Source organism: Pristiophorus japonicus, chromosome 1 (genome assembly GCF_044704955.1).
Source record: "Pristiophorus japonicus isolate sPriJap1 chromosome 1, sPriJap1.hap1, whole genome shotgun sequence".
Taxonomy (NCBI): domain Eukaryota; kingdom Metazoa; phylum Chordata; class Chondrichthyes; family Pristiophoridae; genus Pristiophorus; species Pristiophorus japonicus.
In genome coordinates this window covers 351,281,831-351,304,245 of record NC_091977.1, presented here as the reverse complement: position 1 = coordinate 351,304,245, position 22,415 = coordinate 351,281,831, and the positions used below count along the sequence as shown (strand labels likewise).

The window sequence follows — 22,415 nt, the reverse complement described above, 5'->3', positions numbered from 1 at the left end:
GGGGATAGTGAGAGAGAGAGAGGGGCTGGGGGGAGAGAGAGATGCTGGGGAGGTGAGAGAGAGAGTCTGCGGGGAGAGAGAGAGAGAGAGGCTGGGGAGGTGAGAGAGAAAGGCTGCAGGGGAGAGAGAGAGAGGCTGCAGGGGAGAGAGAGAGAGGCTGCAGGGGAGAGAGAGAGAGGCTGCGGGGGAGAGAGAGAGAGAGAGGTTGGGGGGAGAGAGAGAGAGGCTGGGGAGGTGAGAGAAAGGCTGGCGTGCGGAAAGAGAGAGAGGCTGGGGAGAGAGGTTGGGGGTGCTGGGGAGAGAGAGCCTGAGGGGGTGGGGCGAAGAAAGAGGGACGCTGGGGAGGGGGGCGGGGAGAGAGAGAGGCTGGGGGGGGGAGAGAGAGAGGCTGGGGGGGGGAGAGAGAGAGAGAGAGAGAGAGAGAAAGGTTGGGGTGGTGGTGGGGGGAAGAGAGAGAGGGAGGCTGGGCGGGGGAGAGAGAGAGGCTGCAGGGGGGAAGAGAGAGAGAGGCTGGGGGTAGAGAGAGAGAGGCTGGGGGTGGTGGGGGGCGGGGAGAAATAGAGAGAGAGAGAGGCTGGGGGGGGAGAGAGAGAGAGGTTGGGGGTAGAGAGAGAGAGGCTGGGGGTGGTGGGGGGCGGGGAGAGAGAGAGAGAGAGAGAGGCTGGTGGAGAGAGAGGTGGAGAGAGGCTGCGGAGAGAGAGAGAGAGAGGCTGCGGAGAGAGAGAGAGGCTGGTGGCTGGGGGGTATGGAGGGAGAGAGGGAGAGAGAGAGGCTGGAGGGTTGGAGAGAGAGGGAGGCTGCGGGTGGGGGAAGAGAGTGGGAGGCTGGGGGTGCGGGGGGGGAAGTGGAAAGAGAGAGAGAGGCTGGGGGAGGGGAAGAGAGAGAGAGGCTGGGGGAGGGGAAGAGAGAGGCTGGGGGAGGGGAAGAGAGAGTGAGGCTGGGGGAGGGGAAGAGAGAGTGAGGCTGGGGGAGGGGAAGAGAGAGGGAGGCTTGCTGGGAGAGAGAGAGAGAGAGGCAGGCTCGGGGATGGGGTAGAGAGAGAGGCTGGGGGTGGAGAGAGAGAGGCTGGGGGTGCAGAGAGAGAGAGAGAGAGAGATGCTGGCGGGAGAGAGAGAGGCTTGCGGGGGGAGAGAGAGGCTGCGGGGGAGAGAGAGAGAGAGGCTGCGGGGGGAGAGAGAGAGGCTGGGGGGAGTGAGAGAGAGGCTGGGTGGAGAGAGAGAGGCTGCGGGGGAGAGAGAGAGGCTGGGGGGAGAGAGAGAGAGTCTGCGGGGAGAGAGAGAGAGAGAGGCTGGGGAGGTGAGAGAGTGAGTCTGCGGGGAGAGAGAGAGAGTGAGAGGCTGGGGAGGTGAGAGAGAGAGGCTGGGGAGGTGAGAGAGAGAGGCTGCGGGGGATAGTGAGAGAGAGAGAGGGGCTGGGGGGAGAGAGAGATGCTGGGGAGGTGAGAGAGAGAGTCTGCGGGGAGAGAGAGAGAGAGAGGCTGGGGAGGTGAGAGAGAAAGGCTGCAGGGGAGAGAGAGAGAGGCTGCAGGGGAGAGAGAGAGAGGCTGCAGGGGAGAGAGAGAGAGGCTGCGGGGGAGAGAGAGAGAGAGAGGTTGGGGGGAGAGAGAGAGAGGCTGGGGAGGTGAGAGAAAGGCTGGCGTGCGGAAAGAGAGAGAGGCTGGGGAGAGAGGTTGGGGGTGGGGGGGAAGAGAGAGAGCCTGAGGGGGGGCGAAGAGAGAGGGAGGCTGGGGAAGCGGGCGGGGAGAGATAGAGGCTGCAGGGGGAGAGAGGCTGGTGCGGGGGAGAGAGAGAGAGAGGCTGGGGTGGTGGTGGGGGGAAGAGAGAGAGAAGCTGGGCAAGGGCGGGGTAGAGAGAGAGAGAGGCTGTGGGGGGTGAGAGAGAGAGAGGCTGGGGTAGAGAGAGGGGCTGGGGAGAGAGAGAGAGGCTGGGGAGCGAGAGGCTGGGGGGTGGGGGAGGGAGAGAGGGAGAGAGAGAGAGAGGCTGGAGGGTGGGGGAAGAGAGTGGGAGGCTGGGGGGTGCAGGGGGGGTGGAGAGAGAGAGAGAGGCTGGGGGAGGGGAAGAGAGAGGGAGGCTTGCTGGGAGAGAGAGAGGGAGGCTTGCTGGGAGAGAGAGAGAGAGAGGCTCGGGGGTGGGATAGAGAGAGAGGCTGGGGGGTGGAGAGAAAGAGGCTGAGGGTGCAGAGAGAGAGAGAGGCTGGGGGACTGGGGAGGGGGAGACGGAGCGAGAGGCTGAGGGGGAGAGAGAGAGAGGCTGGGTGGGAGAGAGAGAGGCTTGCGGGGGGGAGAGAGAGAGGAGGCTGCGGGGGGAGAGAGAGGCTGGGGGAAGAGATAGAGAGGCTGGCGGGGAGAGGGAGAGGCTGGGGGAGGAGAGAGAGACTGCAGGGAGGGGGGACGGGGGCAAGGGAGAGGCCTAGAAGGGGGGTGGGGAGAGAGGCTGGGGGGGGAAGAGAGAGAGGCTGGGGGGAGAGAGAGAGGCTGCGGGGGGGGGGGGGGGGGAGGTGCGGGAAGGGAGGGGCTGGCAGAGGGCTGGGGAGAGAGAGAGGCTGGGAGGAGAGAGAGAGGCTGGGGAGAGAAGAGAGGCTGGGGCTGGGGGAGGCTGGGGAGAGAGAGGCCTGTGGGGGGGGGGGAGGTGGGAGAGAGAGGCTGGGGATGGGTGGGAGGGAGGCTGGGGGGGCGGGGGTAGAGCGAGAGAGGGGCTGGGGAGGGTGAGAGAGATTGAGAGAGAAGCTGGTGTGCGGGGGTGGGGGGGGGGGGGTGAGAGAGAGACAGAGGCTGGGGGTGAGACAGAGAGAGAGAGAGAGAGGCTACTGGGGCGGGGGTGGGGGGACGAGAGAGAGAGACTGGGGCGGGGGGAAAGTGAGAGGCTGTGGGGGGGGGGCGGGGGAGGAAGAGAGAGAGGCGGGGATCAGAGAGAGGTGGCGGGGGGGGGGTGTCGGGGAACAGACAGAGGCTGGGGGCGGGAGAGAGAGGCTGGGGTGGGGGGGATGAGTGCGAGAGGCTGGGGGGGCAGGTGGGAGAGAGGCGGTGGGTGAGGCAAGAGAGGCTGGCAGGGGTGAGGGGATGAGAGAGGCTGGGCGGTGAGGGGACGAGAGAAGCTGGGGGGCGGGGGGGAGGGAGGGGGGAAATCGGAGGGCAGGGAGGAAATTCAGGAAAGACAGATCACGTTCTTCAACCCCCTACAAGGGACATTGTTGGAGTGGATGATATCCGGAAGTCACCACATTGTGACTATTCACTTCATACCCAATAAACCCGTTAACAATCCATACACAATGCCCCATCTATGAGGTGGGGGGAGTGGCGGAGGATGCACATGGGTAAGGCACTTTGGCTGGGGGAGGCATGTACTTGGACTGGGGTGCGGGACTTTGGCTGGCCCTTGCTGTCTTCTATCACTTCAGGAAGTCAAAGTGGATCGAGTTACAATTTCAGTCAGAGACCTTGGGATGGGCGGATCCAGTGACACATTCCTGTGAAACTTGAGGGTGCAGCTTATCCTCCAAGGGGACCAATTAAAAATAAGGGGTGGAGCATGTTGGCCATTTTTGCAATATAAATAAGCGCGTCCAATTTAAAAGTGGGTGCATTAACAGAGACCTGGGGACATATTTACATAAATTGTTAAAGATGGTAGGACAAGTTGAGAAGGCTATTTCAAACCATATGGAATCCTTGGCTTTATAAACAGAGGCATAGAGCACAGAAGCAAGGAAGTTACACTAAACATAAGATTATAAGGACATTAGAAATAGGAACAGGAATAGGCCATATGGCCCCTCGAGCCTGCTCCGCCATTCTGATTTTGGGGGGGAAATCAGAGGGGAGAGAGGAAATTCAGGAAAGACGGATCATGTTCTTCCAACCCCCTACAAGAGATTTTCGGCCTCAGCTCCACTTTCCCATGGGATTTAGATATTCTTTGATTCCCCTAGAGTCCAAAAATCTATCACTCTGAATATACGCAGCGATTCAGCATCCACAGCCCTGTCGGATAGAGAATTCCAAAGATTCACAACCCTCAGTGAAGAAATTCCTCCTCATCTCAGTCTTAAAAAGCCAACTCCTTATTCTGAGACTATGCCCCCAGTTCTAGACTCTTTAGCCAGGGGAAACAACATATCAGCATCCACCCTGACAATCCCTCTTGGAATCTTATATGTTGCAATGAGATCACCTCTCATTCTTCTAAACTCCAGAGAGTATAGGCCCTATCTACTCAATCTCTCCTCATAGGACAACCCTCTCATCCTAGAAATCAATCTAGTGAACATTCATTGCACCACCTCTAAGGGAAGTATATCCTTCCTCAGATAAGGAGACCAAAACTGAACACAGTACTCCAGGTGTGGTCTCACCAAAGCCCTGTACAATTGTAGCAAGACTTTGTTACTCTTGTACTCCAATTCCCTTGCAATAAAGGCCAACATGCCATTTGCCTTCCTAATTGCTTGCTGTACCTCTGTGTTTCCTGTATGAGGACACCTAAATCTTTCTGGATACCAAAATGTAATAGCTTCTCATCATTTTAAAGAATATTCAGTTTTTCTATTCTTCCTACCAAAGTGAATAACCTCACATTTCCCCACATTATACTCCATCTGCCACCTTACTGCCCGCTCACTTAATCTGTCGATATCCCTTTGCCGGCCATTTGTGTCCTCCTCACAGCTTACTGTCCCACCTAACTTTGTAATGTCAGCAAATTTGGATGCATTGCACGTGGTCCCTTCATCTAAATCATTAATATAAGTTGTTAATAGCTGAAGCTTGCGGCGCCCCATTAGTAACAGTCTGCCAACCTGAAAATGACCCGTTTATTCCTATTCTCTATTTTCTGTCTGTTAACCAATCCTCCATCCATGCTAACATATTACCCCCAATCCCATGAGCCCTTATCTTACATAACTGCCCTTTATGTGGTGCCTTATCAAATGCTTTTTGGAAGTCTAAATATACTACATCCACTGCTTCCCCTTTATCTACTCTGCTAGTTATATTCTCAACAAACTCTAATAAATTTGTCCCGTTAATATAAAACTATGTTGACTCTGCCTAATCATATTATGGTTTTCTAAGTGCCCTGTTACCACTTCTTTAATAATGGATTCCAGCATTTTCCTGACATCTGATTTTAGATAGTTCCCTGTTTTCTCTCTCATTCCTTTCTTAAATGGCGGGGTTGCATTTGCTACCTACCAATCTGCTGGGACCATTCTAGAATCTAGAGAATTTTGGAAGATCAAAACCAATGCATCCACTATCTCTGCAGCCACCTCTTTTAGAACCCTAGGATGCATCCATCAGGTCCAGGGCATTTGTCAGCTTTTAATCCCATTAGTTTCTCAAATACTTTTTTCTTCCAAATTAATTATTTCAAGTTCCTCACTCTTATTAGCCCCTTGGTTCCCTGCTATTTTGGTATGCTTTTTATGTCTTCTACTGTGAAGACAGATAAAAAATATTTGTTTAAAGTCTCTGCTATTTCTTTATTCCCCATTATAATTTCTCCTGTCCCAACCTCTAAGGGACCAATGCTTACTTTTGCTACTCTCTTCCTTTTTACGTACTTGTAGAAGCTCTTACAATCTGTTTTTATATTTCTTTCTAGTTTACTCTCCTATTCTATTTTCTCCCTTTTTTAATCAATTTTTTGGTCATCGTTTGCTGGTTTCTAAAGCTCAACCAATCCTCAGGCTTACTACTATTCTTCTTTTAATCTAATACTTAACTTCTTTAGTTAGCCACAGATGGATCACTTTTCCCCTGGAGTTTTCTCAATGGAATGTATATTCGTTGAGAATTTTTGAATATTTCTTTAAACTTTTATGAATCACTGCTTAGGCCCCAGCTGGAGTATTGTGGGTAATTCTGTGACCCACACATTAGTGAGGATGTCAATGCCTTAGAGAGGCTACAGAGAAGATTTACTAGAGTGCTACCAGGGATCCTGGACTTCAGTTATGTGGAGAGAGTAGAGAAGCTGGGATTGTTGTCCTTAGAGTAGAGAATGTTAAGGGGAGATTTAATTGAGGTGTTCAAAATCATGAACGGAAGAGTAACTAAGAATTAACTGTTTCCAGTGGCTGAAGGGTTGGTAACTAAAAGATATATATTTAAGATAATTGGCAAAAGAACCAGAGGAGAGATGAGGAGAATTTCTTTACGCAAGCGAGTTGTTATGATCTGGAGTGAGTGCACTGCCTGAAAAGGTGGTGGAAGCAGATTCAGTAGTAACTTTCAAAAGGGAATTGGATAAATACTTGTAAAGGGAACAATTACAGGGCTATGAAGAAAGAGTGGGGGAGTGGGACCTAAGAAGCTGGCACAAGCACGATGTGCCAAATGGCTTCCTTCTGTGCTGTATCATTCTATGATGTTAGTACTCTTACCCAAACAATCCTGCGAAAAGTGGAACCAACAGAGACATGGCACTAAGCATCGCACAGTGCACACAGCAGCTTAGAAATGACCAGGTGACTTTCAAGGAGTTTGACTCCAAACGCATTAGAGCCGACTTACCAATTGTGCGCTTCTGGTGCGGAACCTTGCTCGCCAGGAGCACACATTGAGAAATCATGGCCGCACTGTCCAGGGATTTTCATTCAAATGGAAAAAGAAGAAACAGGAGCTCTTACGGAGACAGTCTACTCATTCTCCTCTGCACCCGGAATGGCACACTATTAGTTTTTGCACCAATACGGTCCACCATCATCTGCTGTTTCTCCTTTAACTTACCGGGCTTCCACTTCCTTTTCCTGGTGGTCCTACTGGCCCTGGCGGTCCAGGAAGTGCAACAGCTGCAAAGAAAGTAGAACCCATCATTGAAATGAAAACTGGCTTTCTGCTAGATAAGCAAACAAAACCTGGAACTGTGAAGTGTTGCAATGAGGAGTTCAAATTGACGTTTTAAAACTGCTCAGAGTTAACTTTCATCATAAACTAGCACTCATACTTCAAGGACTTTTCTGGATACTAGCAGATCTCTTGTGTCATTAACCAGTGTACTGAAATGTTAAATTCCAATGACAACGGACGCTTCTGTGTGGGCTCACCTGATCCAAAGATCCCTGGTATTCCTGGAGGTCCGGGTGGTCCAGGTCGGCCTTGTGGACCCACAATTCCATAACCTGGAGATCCTGGAAGACCAGGCATTCCTGGTGGCCCCATTGGTCCCACAACAGATTCACCCTTGGGCCCCTGTGGGGAGGAGGAAAGCACAATAAGTTTATTAAAAAAAATCTTTTCATGTTATTGATTTTATATTTTCTCAGTTGTCCCTCGAAAAATAGTGTGAAGTAGTGGAGGGTTTTCAGGTAATGGGAGGCTTTTATGGGCTTGCATTTTACATTATATATCATAGTTACAGTGCATTTGGCATATTGAAATGTGGAGGCATGCCCAACTGTGCTGGAGATGGTTTAACTCTGCAGGGAGGCACAGATAGCAGAGTGGGCAGACAGGTGACAGATGTAGTTCAAGGTAGAGAAATATGAAGTCATACATTTTGGAAGCAGGAATAGGGGAAGCGACTATCTCTTAAATGGTAAGAGTATAAATGGAGCATAGGTGTATTGGGATGTGCAGATACATAGGTAATTAAAAGTGGTATCGCAAGTAGACAAGGCCCTAAAATGACAAACGCAACCTAGAATCATAGAATGGTTACAGCACAGAAGGCGGCCATTCAGCCCCTCGAGCCCATGCCGGCTCTCAGCTAGTCCCACTTCCCCGCCCTTTTCCCATAACCCTGCAAATATTTTCCTTCTGAAAATTAACTCCCTTTTGAAAGCCGCGATTGAGTCTGCCTCCACCACCCTTTCAGGCAGTGCATTCCAGATCCTAACCATTCGCTGTGTAAAAGCGTTCTTTCTTACGTCGCCTTTGGTTCTCTTACCAATCACCTTAAATCTGTCCCCTCTGGTTTTTGACCCTTCTGCCAATTGGAACAGTTTCCCTCCATCTACTCTGTTCAGACCCCTCATGATTTTGAACACCTTTATCAAATCTCCTCTGAAACTGTTGTGTATGCAATAACCAATAGGCTTAGTACCGTGAACTCAATCAGGTGTGACCTGACTCTACTTTATTAGTTCTCAAAGTGAGGATTAAACATGGAGGCTTTCTTTATATTCAAGGGCTGCACGTGTGTGTCTGTGGCCCAATGACGGTCGCTCCCCCTGGTGGCAGGTAAACCCAGGCATACATACATTGCAGAAACTCCTCTGCTCCAAGGAGAACAACCCCAGCATCTCCAGTCTATCAACATAACTAAAGTCCCTCATTCCTGGAATCATTCTCGTAAATCTTTTCTGAACCTTCTTTAAGGCCTTCACCATCCTTCTTAAAGTATGGTGCCCAGAATTCGACACAGTACTCCAGTTGGGGCCGAACTAGTGTTTTATACAGGTTGATCATAATTTCCACTCTGTTGTACTGTATGCCTCTATTTATGAAGCCCCGGATCATATAAGCCTTTTTAACTGCTTTCTCAACCTGCCCTGCCACCTTCAACGATTTGTGTACACATACACTCAGGTCTCTCTGTTCATGTAACCCCTTCAGGATTGTACCATTTAGTTTCTGTATTCTCACCATTCTTTCAACCAAAATGTATCACTTCACACTTTTCTGCATTAAATTTCATCTACCACATGTCCGCCCATTTCATCAGCCTGTCTATGTCTTCCTGAAGTCTACCCCTCTCCTCCTCACTTCTCACTATACTTCCGAGTTTTGTGTAATCTGCAAATTTTGAAATTGTGCCCTGTAATCCCACGTGCAAGTCATTAATATATATATTTATATATAAAAATGCAGTGGTCCTAGAACTGACCACTGGGGAACACCACTGTATACCTTGCTCCAGTCTGAAAAACAACTGTTCACCACTACTCTCTATTTCCTCTCACCTAGCCAATTCTGTATCCATGCTGCCACTGTCCCTTTTATTCCATGGGCTTCAACTTTACTGGCAAGCATATTATGTGGCACTTTGTTGAACGCCTTTTGGAAATCCATGTATACTACATCAACTGCATTACCTTCATCAATCCTATCTGTTATCTCATCAAGTTGGTTAAACACAATTTGCCTTTAACAAATCCGTGCTGGCTTTCCTTAATTAATCCACACCTATCCAAGTGACTGTTAATTTTGTCCCTGGATTACTGTTTTTAACAGCTTCGCCACTACCAAGGTTAAACTGATTGGCCTGTAGTTGCTGGGTTTATCTTTAAACTCTTTTTTGAACAATGATGTAACATTTGCAATTCTCCAGTCCTCTGGCACCTCCCCTGTATCTAAGGAGGATTGGAATATTATGGAATATTACGGCCAGTACCGCCGCAATTTCCTCCCTCAATTCCCTCAGCATCCTAGGATGCATCCCATCCGCTCCTGGTGACTTACCGATTTTAAGTACAGCCAGCCTTTCTAATACCTCCTCTTTATCAATTTTTATCCGATCAAGTATCTCCGCGACCTCCTTCTTCACTATAGGGATACTGAAGGAATGATCAGCCATGATCTTATTAAATGGTGGTGCAGGCTCGAAGGGCCGAATGGCCTACTCCTCACCTATTTTCTATGTTTCTATGTTTCTATATATGGCCGTATCCTCTTCCTTTTTGAAGATAGATGCAAAGTACTTATTTAGTACCTCAGCATACCCTCTGCCTCCATGCATAGGTCACCTTTTTGGTCTCTAATCGGCCCCACTTCTCCTTATACTACCGTTTTACTATTTATATGCCTATAGAAGACCTACATAAGAACGCAGGAGTAGGCCATACGACCCCTCGAGCATGCTCCGCCATTTAATACGATCATGGATGATCCGATCATGGACTCAGGTCCACTTCCCTGCCTGCTCTCCATAACCCCTTATTCCCTTATCGGTTAAGAAACTGTCTATTTCTGTCTTAAATTTATTCAATGTCCCAGTTTCCACAGCTCTCTGAGGCAGCGAATTTCACAGATTTACAACCCTCTAAGAAAAGAAATTCCTCCTCATCTCAGTTTAAATGGGCGGCCCCTTATTCTAAGATTATGCGCCCTAGTTCTCGTCTCTCCTATCAGTGGAAACATCCTCTCTGCATCCACTTGTCAAGCCCCCTCATAATCTTATATGTTTCGATAAGATCACCTCTCATTCTTCTGAATTCCAATGAGTAGAGGTCCACCCTTTCAACCTTTCCTCATAATTCAACCCCCTCATCCCCGGAATCAACCTAGTGAACCTTCTCTGAACTGCCTCCAAAGCAAGTATCTCCTTTTTTAAATATGGAAACCAAAACTGTACTGAGTATTCCAGGTGTGGCCTCGCCAATACCCTGTATAACTGTAGCAAGGCTTCCCTGCTTTTATACTCCATCCCCTTTGCAATAAAACCAAGATTCCATTGGCCTTCCTGATCACTTCTGTACCTGCATACTAGATGTAATGTATTTAACCCTGTGTAAACTGCATGACACCTGACCACCAGAGGGCCCACCTGTTGGAGTCCCAAGGGATCCCAGCATCCCTTGGGAGCACGGTATATAAGTAGGCCACCCACAAGTCTTATTAAAGGAGCTAAGGTCACACTTTCTCATTGTACACAGTACTCAGTTTCATCCTTTATTATGAGTGTACCAATTGGCGACGAGGTAACGAACAACCGCGTGAAAATGCAAAGAACAGTTGGTATCCTGGAGAAGTTCTCAGAAGGGGACAATTGGGAGGCTTTCATGGAGAGACTCGACCAATACTTCGTGGCCAACGAGCTGGAACACTACCAAACAAAGTGCGATCCTCCTAACTGTCTGTGGGGCAACAATCTATGGCTTCATGGAGAATCTCCTGGCCCCGGCAAAATGGTCAGAGAAATCCTATGAAGAATTGTGTACGTTGGTCCGGGAGCACCTAAATCCTAAGGAAAGCGTTTTGATGGCGTGGTATCGCTCTACACGTGTCAACGATCGGAGGGCCAGGAAGTGGCGAGCCATGTCGCTGAACTAAAGCGCCTCACAGGACATTGTGAGTTTGAGGAATTCCTAGAACAAATGCTCAGAGACTTTATTGTACTGGGCATTGGACATGAGACAATCCTTTGTTGACTGTAGAAACTCCGAATCTAAGTAAAGCCATAACGATACCCCCGGCATTTATGTCCACCAGCAACAACACCAAACAGATTTCGCAGAGTAAAGAAGTTTCAGCCAGTACTGTGCATGAAGCAACGTCGGTCTCGAGCAGAAATGTACAGGGCAGAACATACACGCCGGCTGCTGTGGCCCAACCTCAATTGACCCAGAGCCCGCCATCATCTGTTAATGCGAGACAGTTAACACCCTGTTGGCGCTGCGGAGGTGATCATTGGCCCCATCAATGCCGCTTTAAGCACTAAGCGTGCAATGGTTGCAGAACAATGGGACACCTCCAACGAATGTGCAAGCGAGCTGCAAACCCTGCAAACCACCACGTTGCAGAGGAAGATCAATCCACTGTGGATAGGCTGAATTGGAAACTCGTATGGAGGAGGCAGAAGTGTACGGGGTATACACATTCGCTATGAAATGTCCACCAATAATATTGAAAGTTGAACTGAATGGCATTCCAGTATCTATGGAACTGGACAGGAGGGCAAGTCAGTCCATAATGAGTAAAAAGGCCTTCGACAGGCTGTGGGACAAAAAGACACACAGGCCCAAGCTCAGCCCCATTCACATCATCATCATTGGCAGTCCCTCGGAATCGAGGAAGACTTGCTTTCACTCCCAAAGTGAGTTCTTTGGTGGCTGAACAGTCCAATACGAGAGCCACAGACCCTGTTACAGATGGGACAGACATTCGTCGAGGGAAGAGGTCGTTCGGGCTGGTTTGCCGCGCGCTCCTTCCGTTACCTGCGCTTGGCCTCTTCATGCTATTTGTGTTGAGACTCAATGAGTTTTCTCCACCTCGGGCAGTCTTCGGCCAGGGTCTCCCAGGTGTCAGTGGTAATGTCGCACTTTACCAGGGAGGCTTTGAGGGTGTCCTGATAACATTTCCGCTGTCCTCCTTTGGCTCGTTTACTATGAAGGAGCTCCGCATAAAGCATTTGCTTAGGGAGTCTTGTATCTGGCATGCGAACTATGTGGCCTGCCCAGCGAAGCTGATCGAGTGTGGTCAGTGCTTCAATACTGGGGATGTTAGCCTGGTCGAGGACACTGATGTTGGTGCGCCTGTTCTCCCAGGGGATTTTCAGGATCATGCGGAGACATCATTGGTGCTATATCTCCAGTGACTTGAGGTGTTTTCTATACATCGTCCATGCCTCAGGTCCATACAGGAGGGTGGGTATTACTACAGCCCTGTAGACCATGAGTTTGGTGGTAGATTTGAGGGCCTTGTCTTCAAACACTCTTTTCCTCAGATGGCCGAAGGCTGCACTGGCGGTGATGTTGAATCTTTGCATCAATGTCTGCCTTTGTTGATAAGAGGCTCCCGAGATATGGGAAATGGTCCACGTTGTCCAGGGCCACGCCGTGGATATTGATGATTGGAGGGCAGTGCTGTGCGACAGTGACAGGCTGGTGGAGGACCTTTGTCTTACGGATGTTAAGCGTAAGGCCCATGCTTTCATAAGCCTCAGTGAATACATTGACTATATCCTGGAGTTCAGCCTCTGAATGTGCACAGACGCAGGCATCGTCCGCATACTGCAGCTCAATGACAGAGGTTGGGATGATCTTGGACCTGGCCTGGAGGCGGCGTAGGTTAAACAGCTTCCCACTGGTTCTGTAGTTTAGTTTCACTCCAGCGGGGAGCTTGTTGATTGTGAGGTGGAGCATGGCAGCGAGAAAGATTGAGAAGAGGGTTGGAGCGATGACGCAGCCCTGTTTGACCCTGGTCCAGACGTGGATTGGGTCTGTAATGGATCCGTTGGTAAGGATCATGGCCTGCATGTCATCGTGAAGCAGGCGAATGATGTTGACAAACTTTTAGGGGCATCCAAAACGGAGGAGGACGCTCCATAGACCCTCACAGTTGACGGTGTCAAAGGTCTATGTAAGATCGAAAAAGGCCATGTATAAGGGCTGGCGCTGCTTCCTGCATTTTTCCTGGAACTGTCGCGCTGCAAAGATCATGTCTGTTGTGCCCCGTAGGGAACGAAATCCGCATTGTGATTCCGGAAGGTGCTCCTCGGCCATAGGGATAAGACGATTGAGGAGAACTCGAGCGACAACTTTCCCAGTGGCTGATAGCAGGGAGATTCCCCTGTAGCCGCAGTCGGACTTGTCCCCTTTTAAAAAAATGGTCACAATCACTGCATCTCTGAGATCTCCCGGCATGCTCTCCTCCCTCCAGATGAGAGAGATGAGGTCATGTATCCGCGCCAACAGCGCCTCTCCGCCATACTTTAGCGCCTCAGCAGAGATCCCATCTGCACCCGTAGCCTTGTTATTCGAGCTGTTTTATGGCTTTGCCTACCTCGTGCAACATTGGAGTTTCACTGAGTTAGTGTCGGGTCGCATGCTGCGGGATGGAGTCGAGAACACTCGAGTCAAAGGCAGAGTCTCGATTGAGAAGATCTTCAAAGTGCTCTTTCCATCGGGCCTGACAGCCTCGGTGTCCTTGATGAGTGTTCCCCGTTCTTGGCCAGGAGTTGGGTGGGGCCTTGGGAGTTTGGACCTTGGTGGCCTGACTGCAGCAAAGAATCCTCGCATATCGTGGCTGTCGGCCAGTTGTTGTATCTCCTGTGCTTTCTCCATCCACCATCTGTTCTTTAGGTCCCGAGATTTTTGTTGGACCTGAGCCTTGAGCCGTCTGTAATGTTGTTTTGCAGCTCCCAAGTTGGGTTGTTGCTTGAGGCTCAGAAATGCTTTGCGTTAGCGATCTATTAGTTCTTCGATCTCCTGATCATTTTCATCAAACCAGTCCTGATGTTTTCTGGTTGAGTGACCAAACGTCTCTTCACAGGCACTGGTTATCGAGGCCTGGAGGGCAGACCAAGCGGTATGGGCATTCAGCAACTCAGGGTCATCAAGGCACGCCAGATTGGCTGTGAGGCGCTGGCTGTAAAGGGCTCTCTTCGCTGGGTCTCCAAGTGCCCCGGCATGAACTTTTTTGCGGAACTGCTTCTGCTGTCCCCTCTGCTTTGGAGCAATGTTAATGTTGATGATGGATCAGATTCGGCGGTGGTCCGTTCGGCAGTCGCCAGCTCCTGTCATGACTTGGGTGATGCGGACAAGGCTCGGACAATGACATAGTCAAGCAGGTGCCAGTGTTTGGAGCGAGGGTGTTGCCACGATGCCTTGTATTTGTCCCTCTGGCGGAACAGGGTGTTTGTGATGAGAAGTTCATGTTCTAGAAATTTTGTCAGGAGTCGGGTACCGCTGGAGTTGACTTTCCCTACTCCCTCTCTGCCAATCACACCTCCCCAGAGGGCTGTGTCTTTGTCAACCCTGGCATTAAAATCACCTAGGGGGATCAATTTGTCGCCCGTGGGAACGCTCTTTAGCCTCATCCGTTGCATCGAGTGTAGAGGCGTACGCACTGATGACTGTGGTGCATTGGTTCCGGGATAGGGTAATACGAAGAGTCATGAGGTGTTCGTTAACACCATAGGGGGAGCCTTTGAGCTGGTTGACCAGCTCATTCTTGACGGCAAAGCCAACTCCATGAAGGCAGCGTTCTGCTTCTGGTTTCCCTTTCCAGAAGAAGGTGTAACCTCCACCATGTTCCTTCAACTGGCCTTCCCCTGCCCGCCTGGTCTCGCTTAGGGCGGTGATGTCAATGTCAAAACGTCTGAGTTCCCGGGCAACTATGGCGGTGTGGCGTTCCGGCCTGTTGCTGTTGGGATTGTCCATGAGGGTCCTGACGTTCCAGGTCCCGAACTTCATACTGACGATGTGGAAGATGCCTGTGCGTGAGTTCTTTTAGCGTGGGGTGGCCGCTGCACACCGGCAACCACACGGCTTAGCTGAGCAAGGTCTTGGTCCAGTGGCAAGGGGGTCCAAGACAACTGGAGACCAGGCATAGCTGGAATAAGCCTAATTTCCGACGGTGAAGTGTTGGCCGCAAGCTCGGCGCCGAGTAGCGCCATTGATGGGAGATGGCTCGAGGTTTGGTTGGGGGGCAGGCATTAGGAAGGTGACTTCCAAAGTTATTTTAAAAGTTAAATTTGATAAAGATTCCCGATTTATTTCAAAAGTTTCTAAGAGTTGTTAAAAAGTCAAAGATGTAGATCAATAATAGATGTTTAAATGTATTTTGATTAAAAGTCTAAAATGTAAGTTTTAAAAGTTCTCCGAAATAGTTTAAAAAGTTTAAAAGTTGATTAAAATTAAAAAATTAATTTAAAAAAGTTGGTTAGGAGTTAAAGACGTTGGGTTGAACGCCGCCGCCGCGGTTCCTTCGGCCGGTTCCACGTTCCCCAATCTGTCAGCACAATGAACACCTGGTGTGAGACCACAGGGACAGGTGTGGGCAGGTGTGGAGTCCTTTCGGCTCGGGATGGCCCGGGACCGGTGTAGAGTCCTTTCGGCCGGCGCGGGGTCCCTTCGGCCCAGGACGTCTCATTCACACCAAACTAAGGACTTACACCAAGGAACTAATCCCTGTAACTGGCAGTGCTGAAGTCAAAGTCTCCTATGACAGAGCAGTACACGAATTCCGCTGTGGATTGTGCCAGGGGATGGTCCCACGTTGTTTGGCAGAAGCTTGTTGGGAAAAATCCGCTGGAACTGGGATGACATCCAAACGCTTTCGTCCATCAACGACGCCTCATGTACCCAGGTTCTGAGAAGTTCCCATCGTTGATCGAGCCAGGCATTGGAAGCTTCCAGGGGGCGAAAGTGCAGATTCATTTGATTCCCGGTACACGATCCATCCACCACAAAGCACGGGCGGTACCGTACATGATGCGTGAAAAAGTGGAAATTGAGCTGGACAGGCTGCAACATAAAGGCATCATTGTGCCGGTGGAATTCAATGACTGGGCCAGTCCGATTGTCCTGGTACTTAAGGAGGACGGTACGGTTAGAATTTGCGGGGACTATAAAGTAACGATTAACCATTTTTCGCTGCAGGACCAGTACCCGCTACCCAAGGCAGACGACCTATTTGCGACCCTGGCTGGAGGGAAGACGTTCACCAAGCTGGACCCGACCTCGGTCTACATGACGCAGGAGCTAGAGGAGTCTTCGAAAGGCCTCACCTGCATCAACACGCACAAAGGTCTGTTTATCTACAACCGGTGCCCATTCGGGATTCGGTCGGCCACGGCAATCTTCCAGCGGAACATGGAGAGCCTGCTAAAGTCGGTTCCTTGCACAGTGGTTTTCCAGGGCGACATAGTGGTTACAGGTCGGGACACCATGGAGCACTTGAAGAAGCTGGAAGAGGTTCTTAATCAGTTGGATCGCGTGGGACTCAGGTTGAAACGCTCGAAGTGTGTTTTCTTGGCACAGGATATCGAGTTCTTGGGAAGAAGAATCACAGCGGATGGCATCAGACCCATTGACGCCAAGACGGAGGACATCAATAACGCGCCGCGACCACAGAATGAAACGGAACTGCAGTCGTTCCTGGGACTCCTTAACTATTTCGGTAATTTCCTACCTGGGTTAAGCATCCTGCTTGAACCCCTACATGTGCTACTGGGTATGGGGGAATTCACAAGAGGCTGCCTTTAAGAAAGCCAGAAATCTGTTGTGTTCAAACAAACTGCTTGTCCTGTATAACCCTTGTAAACGATTAGTGTTAGCTTGCGATGCGTCGTCATACAGGGTCGGGTGTGTGTTACAACAGGCTAATGAATCGGGGATTTTGCAACCGGTTGCTAATGCGTCCAGGAGTTTGTCCAAGGCCGAAAGGGCCTACAGCATGAGTGAAAAAGAGGCTCTGGTGTGCATTTACGGGGTGAAAAAAATGTACCAGCACTTATGTGGCCTCACGCTTGAGCTTGAAACTGACTACAAGCCGCTCATATCTCTGTTTTCGGAGAGCAAATGGATTAATACCAATGCCTCTGCCCGCATCCAAAGATGGGTGCTCATGCTGCTGGCATACAACTATGTAATCTGCCACAGACCGGGCACAGAGACTGCGCAGATGCTCTCATTCAGCTGCCATTGCCCACCACCGGGGTGGAAATGGCACAACCAGCGGACTTGCTCATGGTCATGGAGGCATTCGAGAACGAGAAGTCCCCCGTTACGGCCCACCAGATCAGGACCTGGAGCAGCCAGGATCCTTTACTGTGTTTGGTAAAAAACTGTGTCCTCCATGGGAGCTGGTTCGATGTCCCAGTGGAGATGCAGGAGGCGATTTAGCCGTTCCACAGACGCAAAGACTTGTTGTCCCTGCAGGCGGACTGTCTATTGTGGGGCAATCGCGTGGTCTTGCCCAAGAAAGGCAGAGATACGTTCATATGTGAACTGCGCAGCACCCACCCAGACATCATAATGATGGAAGCCATAGCTAGATCCCATGTGTGGTGGCCCGGCATCGACTCAGATTTAGAGTCATATGTGCGCCAGTGCAACACTTGCTCTCAGCTGAGCAATGCACCCAGAGAGGCACCGCTAAGTTTATGATCGTGGCCCTCCAAACCGTGGTCGAGGATCCACGTAGACTATGCGAGCCCATTTCTAGGCAAAATGTTTTTGGTTGTTGTGGACGCTTACTCAAAATGGATTGAATGTGCAATAATGTCAGTAAGCACGTCCACGGCCACTACTGAAAGCCTAGGAACCATGTTGCCACGCACGGCTTGCCTGATGTCCTAGTCAGCGACAATGGGCCATGCTTCACCAGTGCTGAATTCAAGGAATTCATGACCCGCAACAGGATCAAACACGTCACATCTGCTCCGTTCAAGCCCGCATCCAACGGCCACGCAGAACGGGCAGTTCAGACCATCAAGCAAAGCTTGAAACGTGTGTCGGAAGGCTCCCTGCAGTCCCGGCTGTCCTGAGTGCTGCTCAGCTACCGCACTAGACCCCACTCACTCACCGGGGATCCCCCAGCCAAGCTGCTCATGAAAAGGGCACTCAAAACATGCTTATCTCTAGTCCGCCCTGATCTCCATGATCACGTGGAGGGCAAGCGGCATCAACAAAGTGTGTACCATGACCGCGCAAATTTGTCACGCTGTATTGAAATCAATGATCCTGTGTTTGTGCTCAATTATGGACATGGTCCCAAATGGCTCGCTGGCACGGTCACAGCCAAAGAGGGGAGTAGGGTATTTCAGGTCAAATTGGCCAATGGACAAATGCACAGAAAACATTTGGACCAAATCAAATTGCGGTTCACCAACAGCTACGAACAACCTAAAGAGGACACCACCAACTTTGACCTTCCAACACACACACAAGTGGCAATTGACATCATAGTTGACCATGATGTTGAACTCATCATCCCCAGCAGCCCGGCAAGGCCAGCTGCCCAACAGCCCAGTGAAGAACTGACCAACCCAACCACACCTGCATTTGTATTGAGACGATTGACAAGGGAGCGAAAAGCCCCAGATCGTCTCATCTTGTAAATAAGTATACTGTTGACTTCACGGGAGAGTGATGTAATGTATTTAACTGCATGACATCTGACCACCAGAGGCCCCACCTGTTGGAGTCACTAGGGATCCCAGCATCCCTTGGGAGCACAGTATATAAGCAGGCCACCCATGAGGTACCTGCACTCTGGAGTCGTATTAAAGGAGCTAAGGTCACACTTGCTCATTGCACACAGTACTCAGTTTAATCCTTTATTATGAGTGTACCACTAACCTTTTGTGTTTCATGCACCAGGACCGCCAGGTCTCGCTGTACTGCAACAATTTGCAATTTTTCTCTATTTAAATAATAACTTGCTCTTCAATTTTTTTCTGCCAAAGTGCATAACCTCACACTTTCCAACATTATACTCCATCTGCCAAATGTTTGCCCACTTACTTAGCTTGTCTATGTCCTTTTGCAGGTTTTTTGTGTCATAGAAACATAGAAAATAGGTACAGGTGTAGGCCATTCGGCCCTTCGAGCCTGCACCACCATTCAATAAGATCATGGCTGATCATTCACCTCAGTACACCTTTCCTGCTTTCTCTCCATACCCCTTGATCCCTTTAGTCATAAGGGCCATACCTAACTCCCGCTTGAATATATCTAACGAACTGGCATCAACAACTCTCTGCGGTAGAGAATTCCACAGATTAACAATTCTCTGAGTGAAGAAGTTTCTCCTCATCTTGGTCCTAAATGGCTTACCCCTTATCCTTAGACTGTGTCCCCTGGTTCTGGACTTCCCCAACATCGGGAACATTCTTCCTGCATCTAACTTGTCCAGTCCCGTCAGAATTTTATATGTTTCTGAGATCCCCTCTCATCCTTCTAAACTCCAGTGAATAAAGGCCCAGTCGATCCAGTCTCTCCTCATATGTCAATCCTGCCATCCCGGGAATCAGTCTGGTGAACCTTCACTGCACTCCCTCAATAGCGAGAACATTCTTCCTCAGATTAAGAAACCAAAACTGAACACAATATTCCAGGTGAGGCTTCACCAAGGCCTTGTACAACTGCAGTAAGATCTCCCTACTCCTATACTCAAATCCCCTAGCTATGAAGGCTAATATGCCATTTGCCTTCTTCACTGCCTGCTGTACCTGCATGCCAACTTTCAATGACTGATGTACCATGACACCCAGGTCTCGTTGCACCTCCCCTTTTCCTAAACTGCCGCCATTCAGATAATATTCTGCCAAAGTGGATAACCTCACATTTATCCACATTATACTGCATCTGCCATGCATTTGCCCACTCACTGCACCTGTCCAAGTCACCCTGCAGCCTCTTAACATCCTCCTCACAGCTCACACTGCCACCCAGCTTAGTATCATCTGCAAACTTGGAGACATTACACTCAATTTCTTCATCTAAATCATTGATGCATATTGTAAATAGCTGGGGTCCCAGCACTGAGCCTTGTGGCACCCCACTTGTCACTGCCTGCCATTCTGAAAAGGACCCGTTTATCCCGACTCTCTGCTTCCTGTCTGCCAACCAGTTCTCTATCCACGTCAGTACATTACCCCCAATACCATGTGCTTTAATTTTGCACACCAATCTCTTTTGTGGGACCTTGTCAAAAGCCTTTTGAAAGTCCAAATACACCACATCCACTGGTTCTCCCTTGTCCACTCTACTAGTTAGATCCTCAAAAAATTCTAGAAGATTTGTCAAGCATGATTTCCCTTTCATAAATCCCTGCTGACTTGGACCGATCCTGTCACTGCTTTCCAAATGCGCTGCTATTTCATCTTTAATAATTGATTCCAACATTTTCCCCACTACTGATGTCAGGCTAACCGGTCTATAATTACCCGTTTTCTCTCTCCCTCCTTTTTTAAAAAGTGGTGTTACATTAGCTACCCTCCAGTCTATAGGAACTGATCCAGAGTTGATAGACCGTTGGAAAATGATCACCAATGCATCCACTATTTCTAGGGCCACTTCCTCTTAAGTACTCTGGGATGCAGACTATCAGGCCCTGGGGATTTATCGGCCTTCAATCCAATCAATTTCCCCAACACAATTTCCTGACTAATAAGGATTTCCTTCAGTTCCTCCTTCTCGCTAAACCCTTGGTCCTATAGTATTTACGGAAGGTTATATGTGTCTTCCTTCGTGAAGACAGAAGCAAAGTATTTGTTCAATTGGTCTGCCATTTTTTTGTTCCCCATTATAAATTCACTTGATTCTGACTGCAAGGGACCTATGTTTGTCTTCACTAATCTTTTTCTCTTCACCTTTCTATAGAAGCCTTTGCAGTCAGTTTTTATGTTCCCAGCAAGCTTCCTCTCATACTCTATTTCCCCCCTCCTAATTAAACCCTTTGTCCTCCTGTGCTGAATTCTAAATTTCTCCCGAGTCCTCAGGTTTGCTGATTTTTCTGGCCAATTTATATGCCTCTTCCTTGGATTTTACACTATCCTTAATTTCCCTTGTTAGCCACGGTTGAGCCACCTTCCCCATTTTATTTTTACTCCAGATAGGGATCTACATTTTTAGAAGTTCATCCATGTGGTCTTTAAATGTTTGCCATTGCCTATCCACAGTCAACCCTTTAAGTATCATTTGCCTGTCTATTCTAGCCAATTCACGTTTCATACCATCGAAGTTACCTTTCCTTAAGTTCAGGACCCTAGTCTCTGAATTAACTATGTCACTCTCCATCTTGATAAAGAATTCTACCATATTATGGCCACTCTTCCCCAAGGGGCCTCGCACAACAAGATTGCTAATTAGTCCTTTCTCATTACACATCACCCAGTTTAGGATGGCCAGCCCTCTAGTTGGTTCCTCGACATATTGGTCTAGAAAACCATCCCTAATACACTCCAGGAAATCCTCCTCCACCGTATTGCTACCAGTTTGGTTAGCCCAATCTATATATAAGATTAAAGTCGCCCATGATATCTGCTGTACCTTTATTTCACGCATCCCTAATTTCTTGTTTGATGCTGTCCCCAACCTCACTACTACTGTTTGGTGGTCTGTACACAACTCCCACTAGCATTTTCTGCCCTTTGGTATTCCGCAGCTCTACCCATACAGATACCACATCATCCAAGCTAATGTCCTTCCTTACTATTGCGTTAATTTCCTCTTTAACCAGGAATGCTACCCCTTTTCCTTTCTGTCTATCCTGCCTGAATGTTGAGTTCCCAGCCTTGGTCACCCAGGAGCCATGTCTCTGTAATCCCAATTATATCATATTCGTTAATAGCTGCCTGCGCAGTTAATTTGTCCACCTTATTATGAATACTCCTCGCATTGAGGCACAGAGCCTTCAGGCTTATCTTTTTAACACACTTTGTCCCTTTAGAATTTTGCTGTAATGTGGCCCTTTTTGATTTTTGCCTTGGGTTTCTCTGCCCTCCACTTTTACTTTTCTTCTTTCTATCTTTTGCTTCTGGCCCCATTTTACTTCCCTCTGTCACCCTGCATAGGTTCCCAACCCCCTGGCATATTAGTTTAACCCCTCCCCAACAGCACTAGCAAACACTCCCCCTAGGACATTTGCTCTGGTCCTGCCCAGGTGCAGACCATCCGGTTTGTACTGGTCCCACTTCCCCCAGAACTGGTTCCAATGTCCCAGAAATTTGAATCCCTCCCTCCTGCACCACTCCTCAAACCACGTATTCATCTTAGCTATCCTGCCATTCCTACTCTGACTAGCACGTGGCACTGGTAGCAATCCTGAAATTACTACCTTTGAGATCCTACTTTTTAATTTAACTCCTAGCTCCCTAAATTCAGCTTGTAGGACCTCATCCCATTTTTTACCTATATCTTTGGTACCTTTATGTACCACAACAGCTGGCTGCTCACCCTCCCCCTTCAGAATCCGCTGCAGCCGCTCCGAGATATCCTTGACCCTTGCACCAGGGAGGCAA

The 22,415-nt window shown here is 49.2% G+C and overlaps 1 protein-coding gene across 4 annotated transcripts in view; it reads right to left on the bottom strand.

The window, feature by feature from the left end:
• The window catches only part of LOC139273519 (collagen alpha-1(XV) chain-like), a 539,503-nt gene that overhangs the window by 52,304 nt on the left and 464,784 nt on the right, over positions 1 to 22,415 (bottom strand). For all 4 annotated transcript variants that reach the window (XM_070890449.1, XM_070890476.1, XM_070890459.1 and 1 more), the window contains 2 exons: positions 7,051 to 7,195; positions 6,734 to 6,795 (listed from right to left, as the gene is read on the bottom strand). In XM_070890449.1, the coding sequence (XP_070746550.1) occupies positions 6,734 to 6,795; positions 7,051 to 7,195 (207 nt within the window). The remainder of the gene's footprint in view (positions 1 to 6,733; positions 6,796 to 7,050; positions 7,196 to 22,415) is intronic.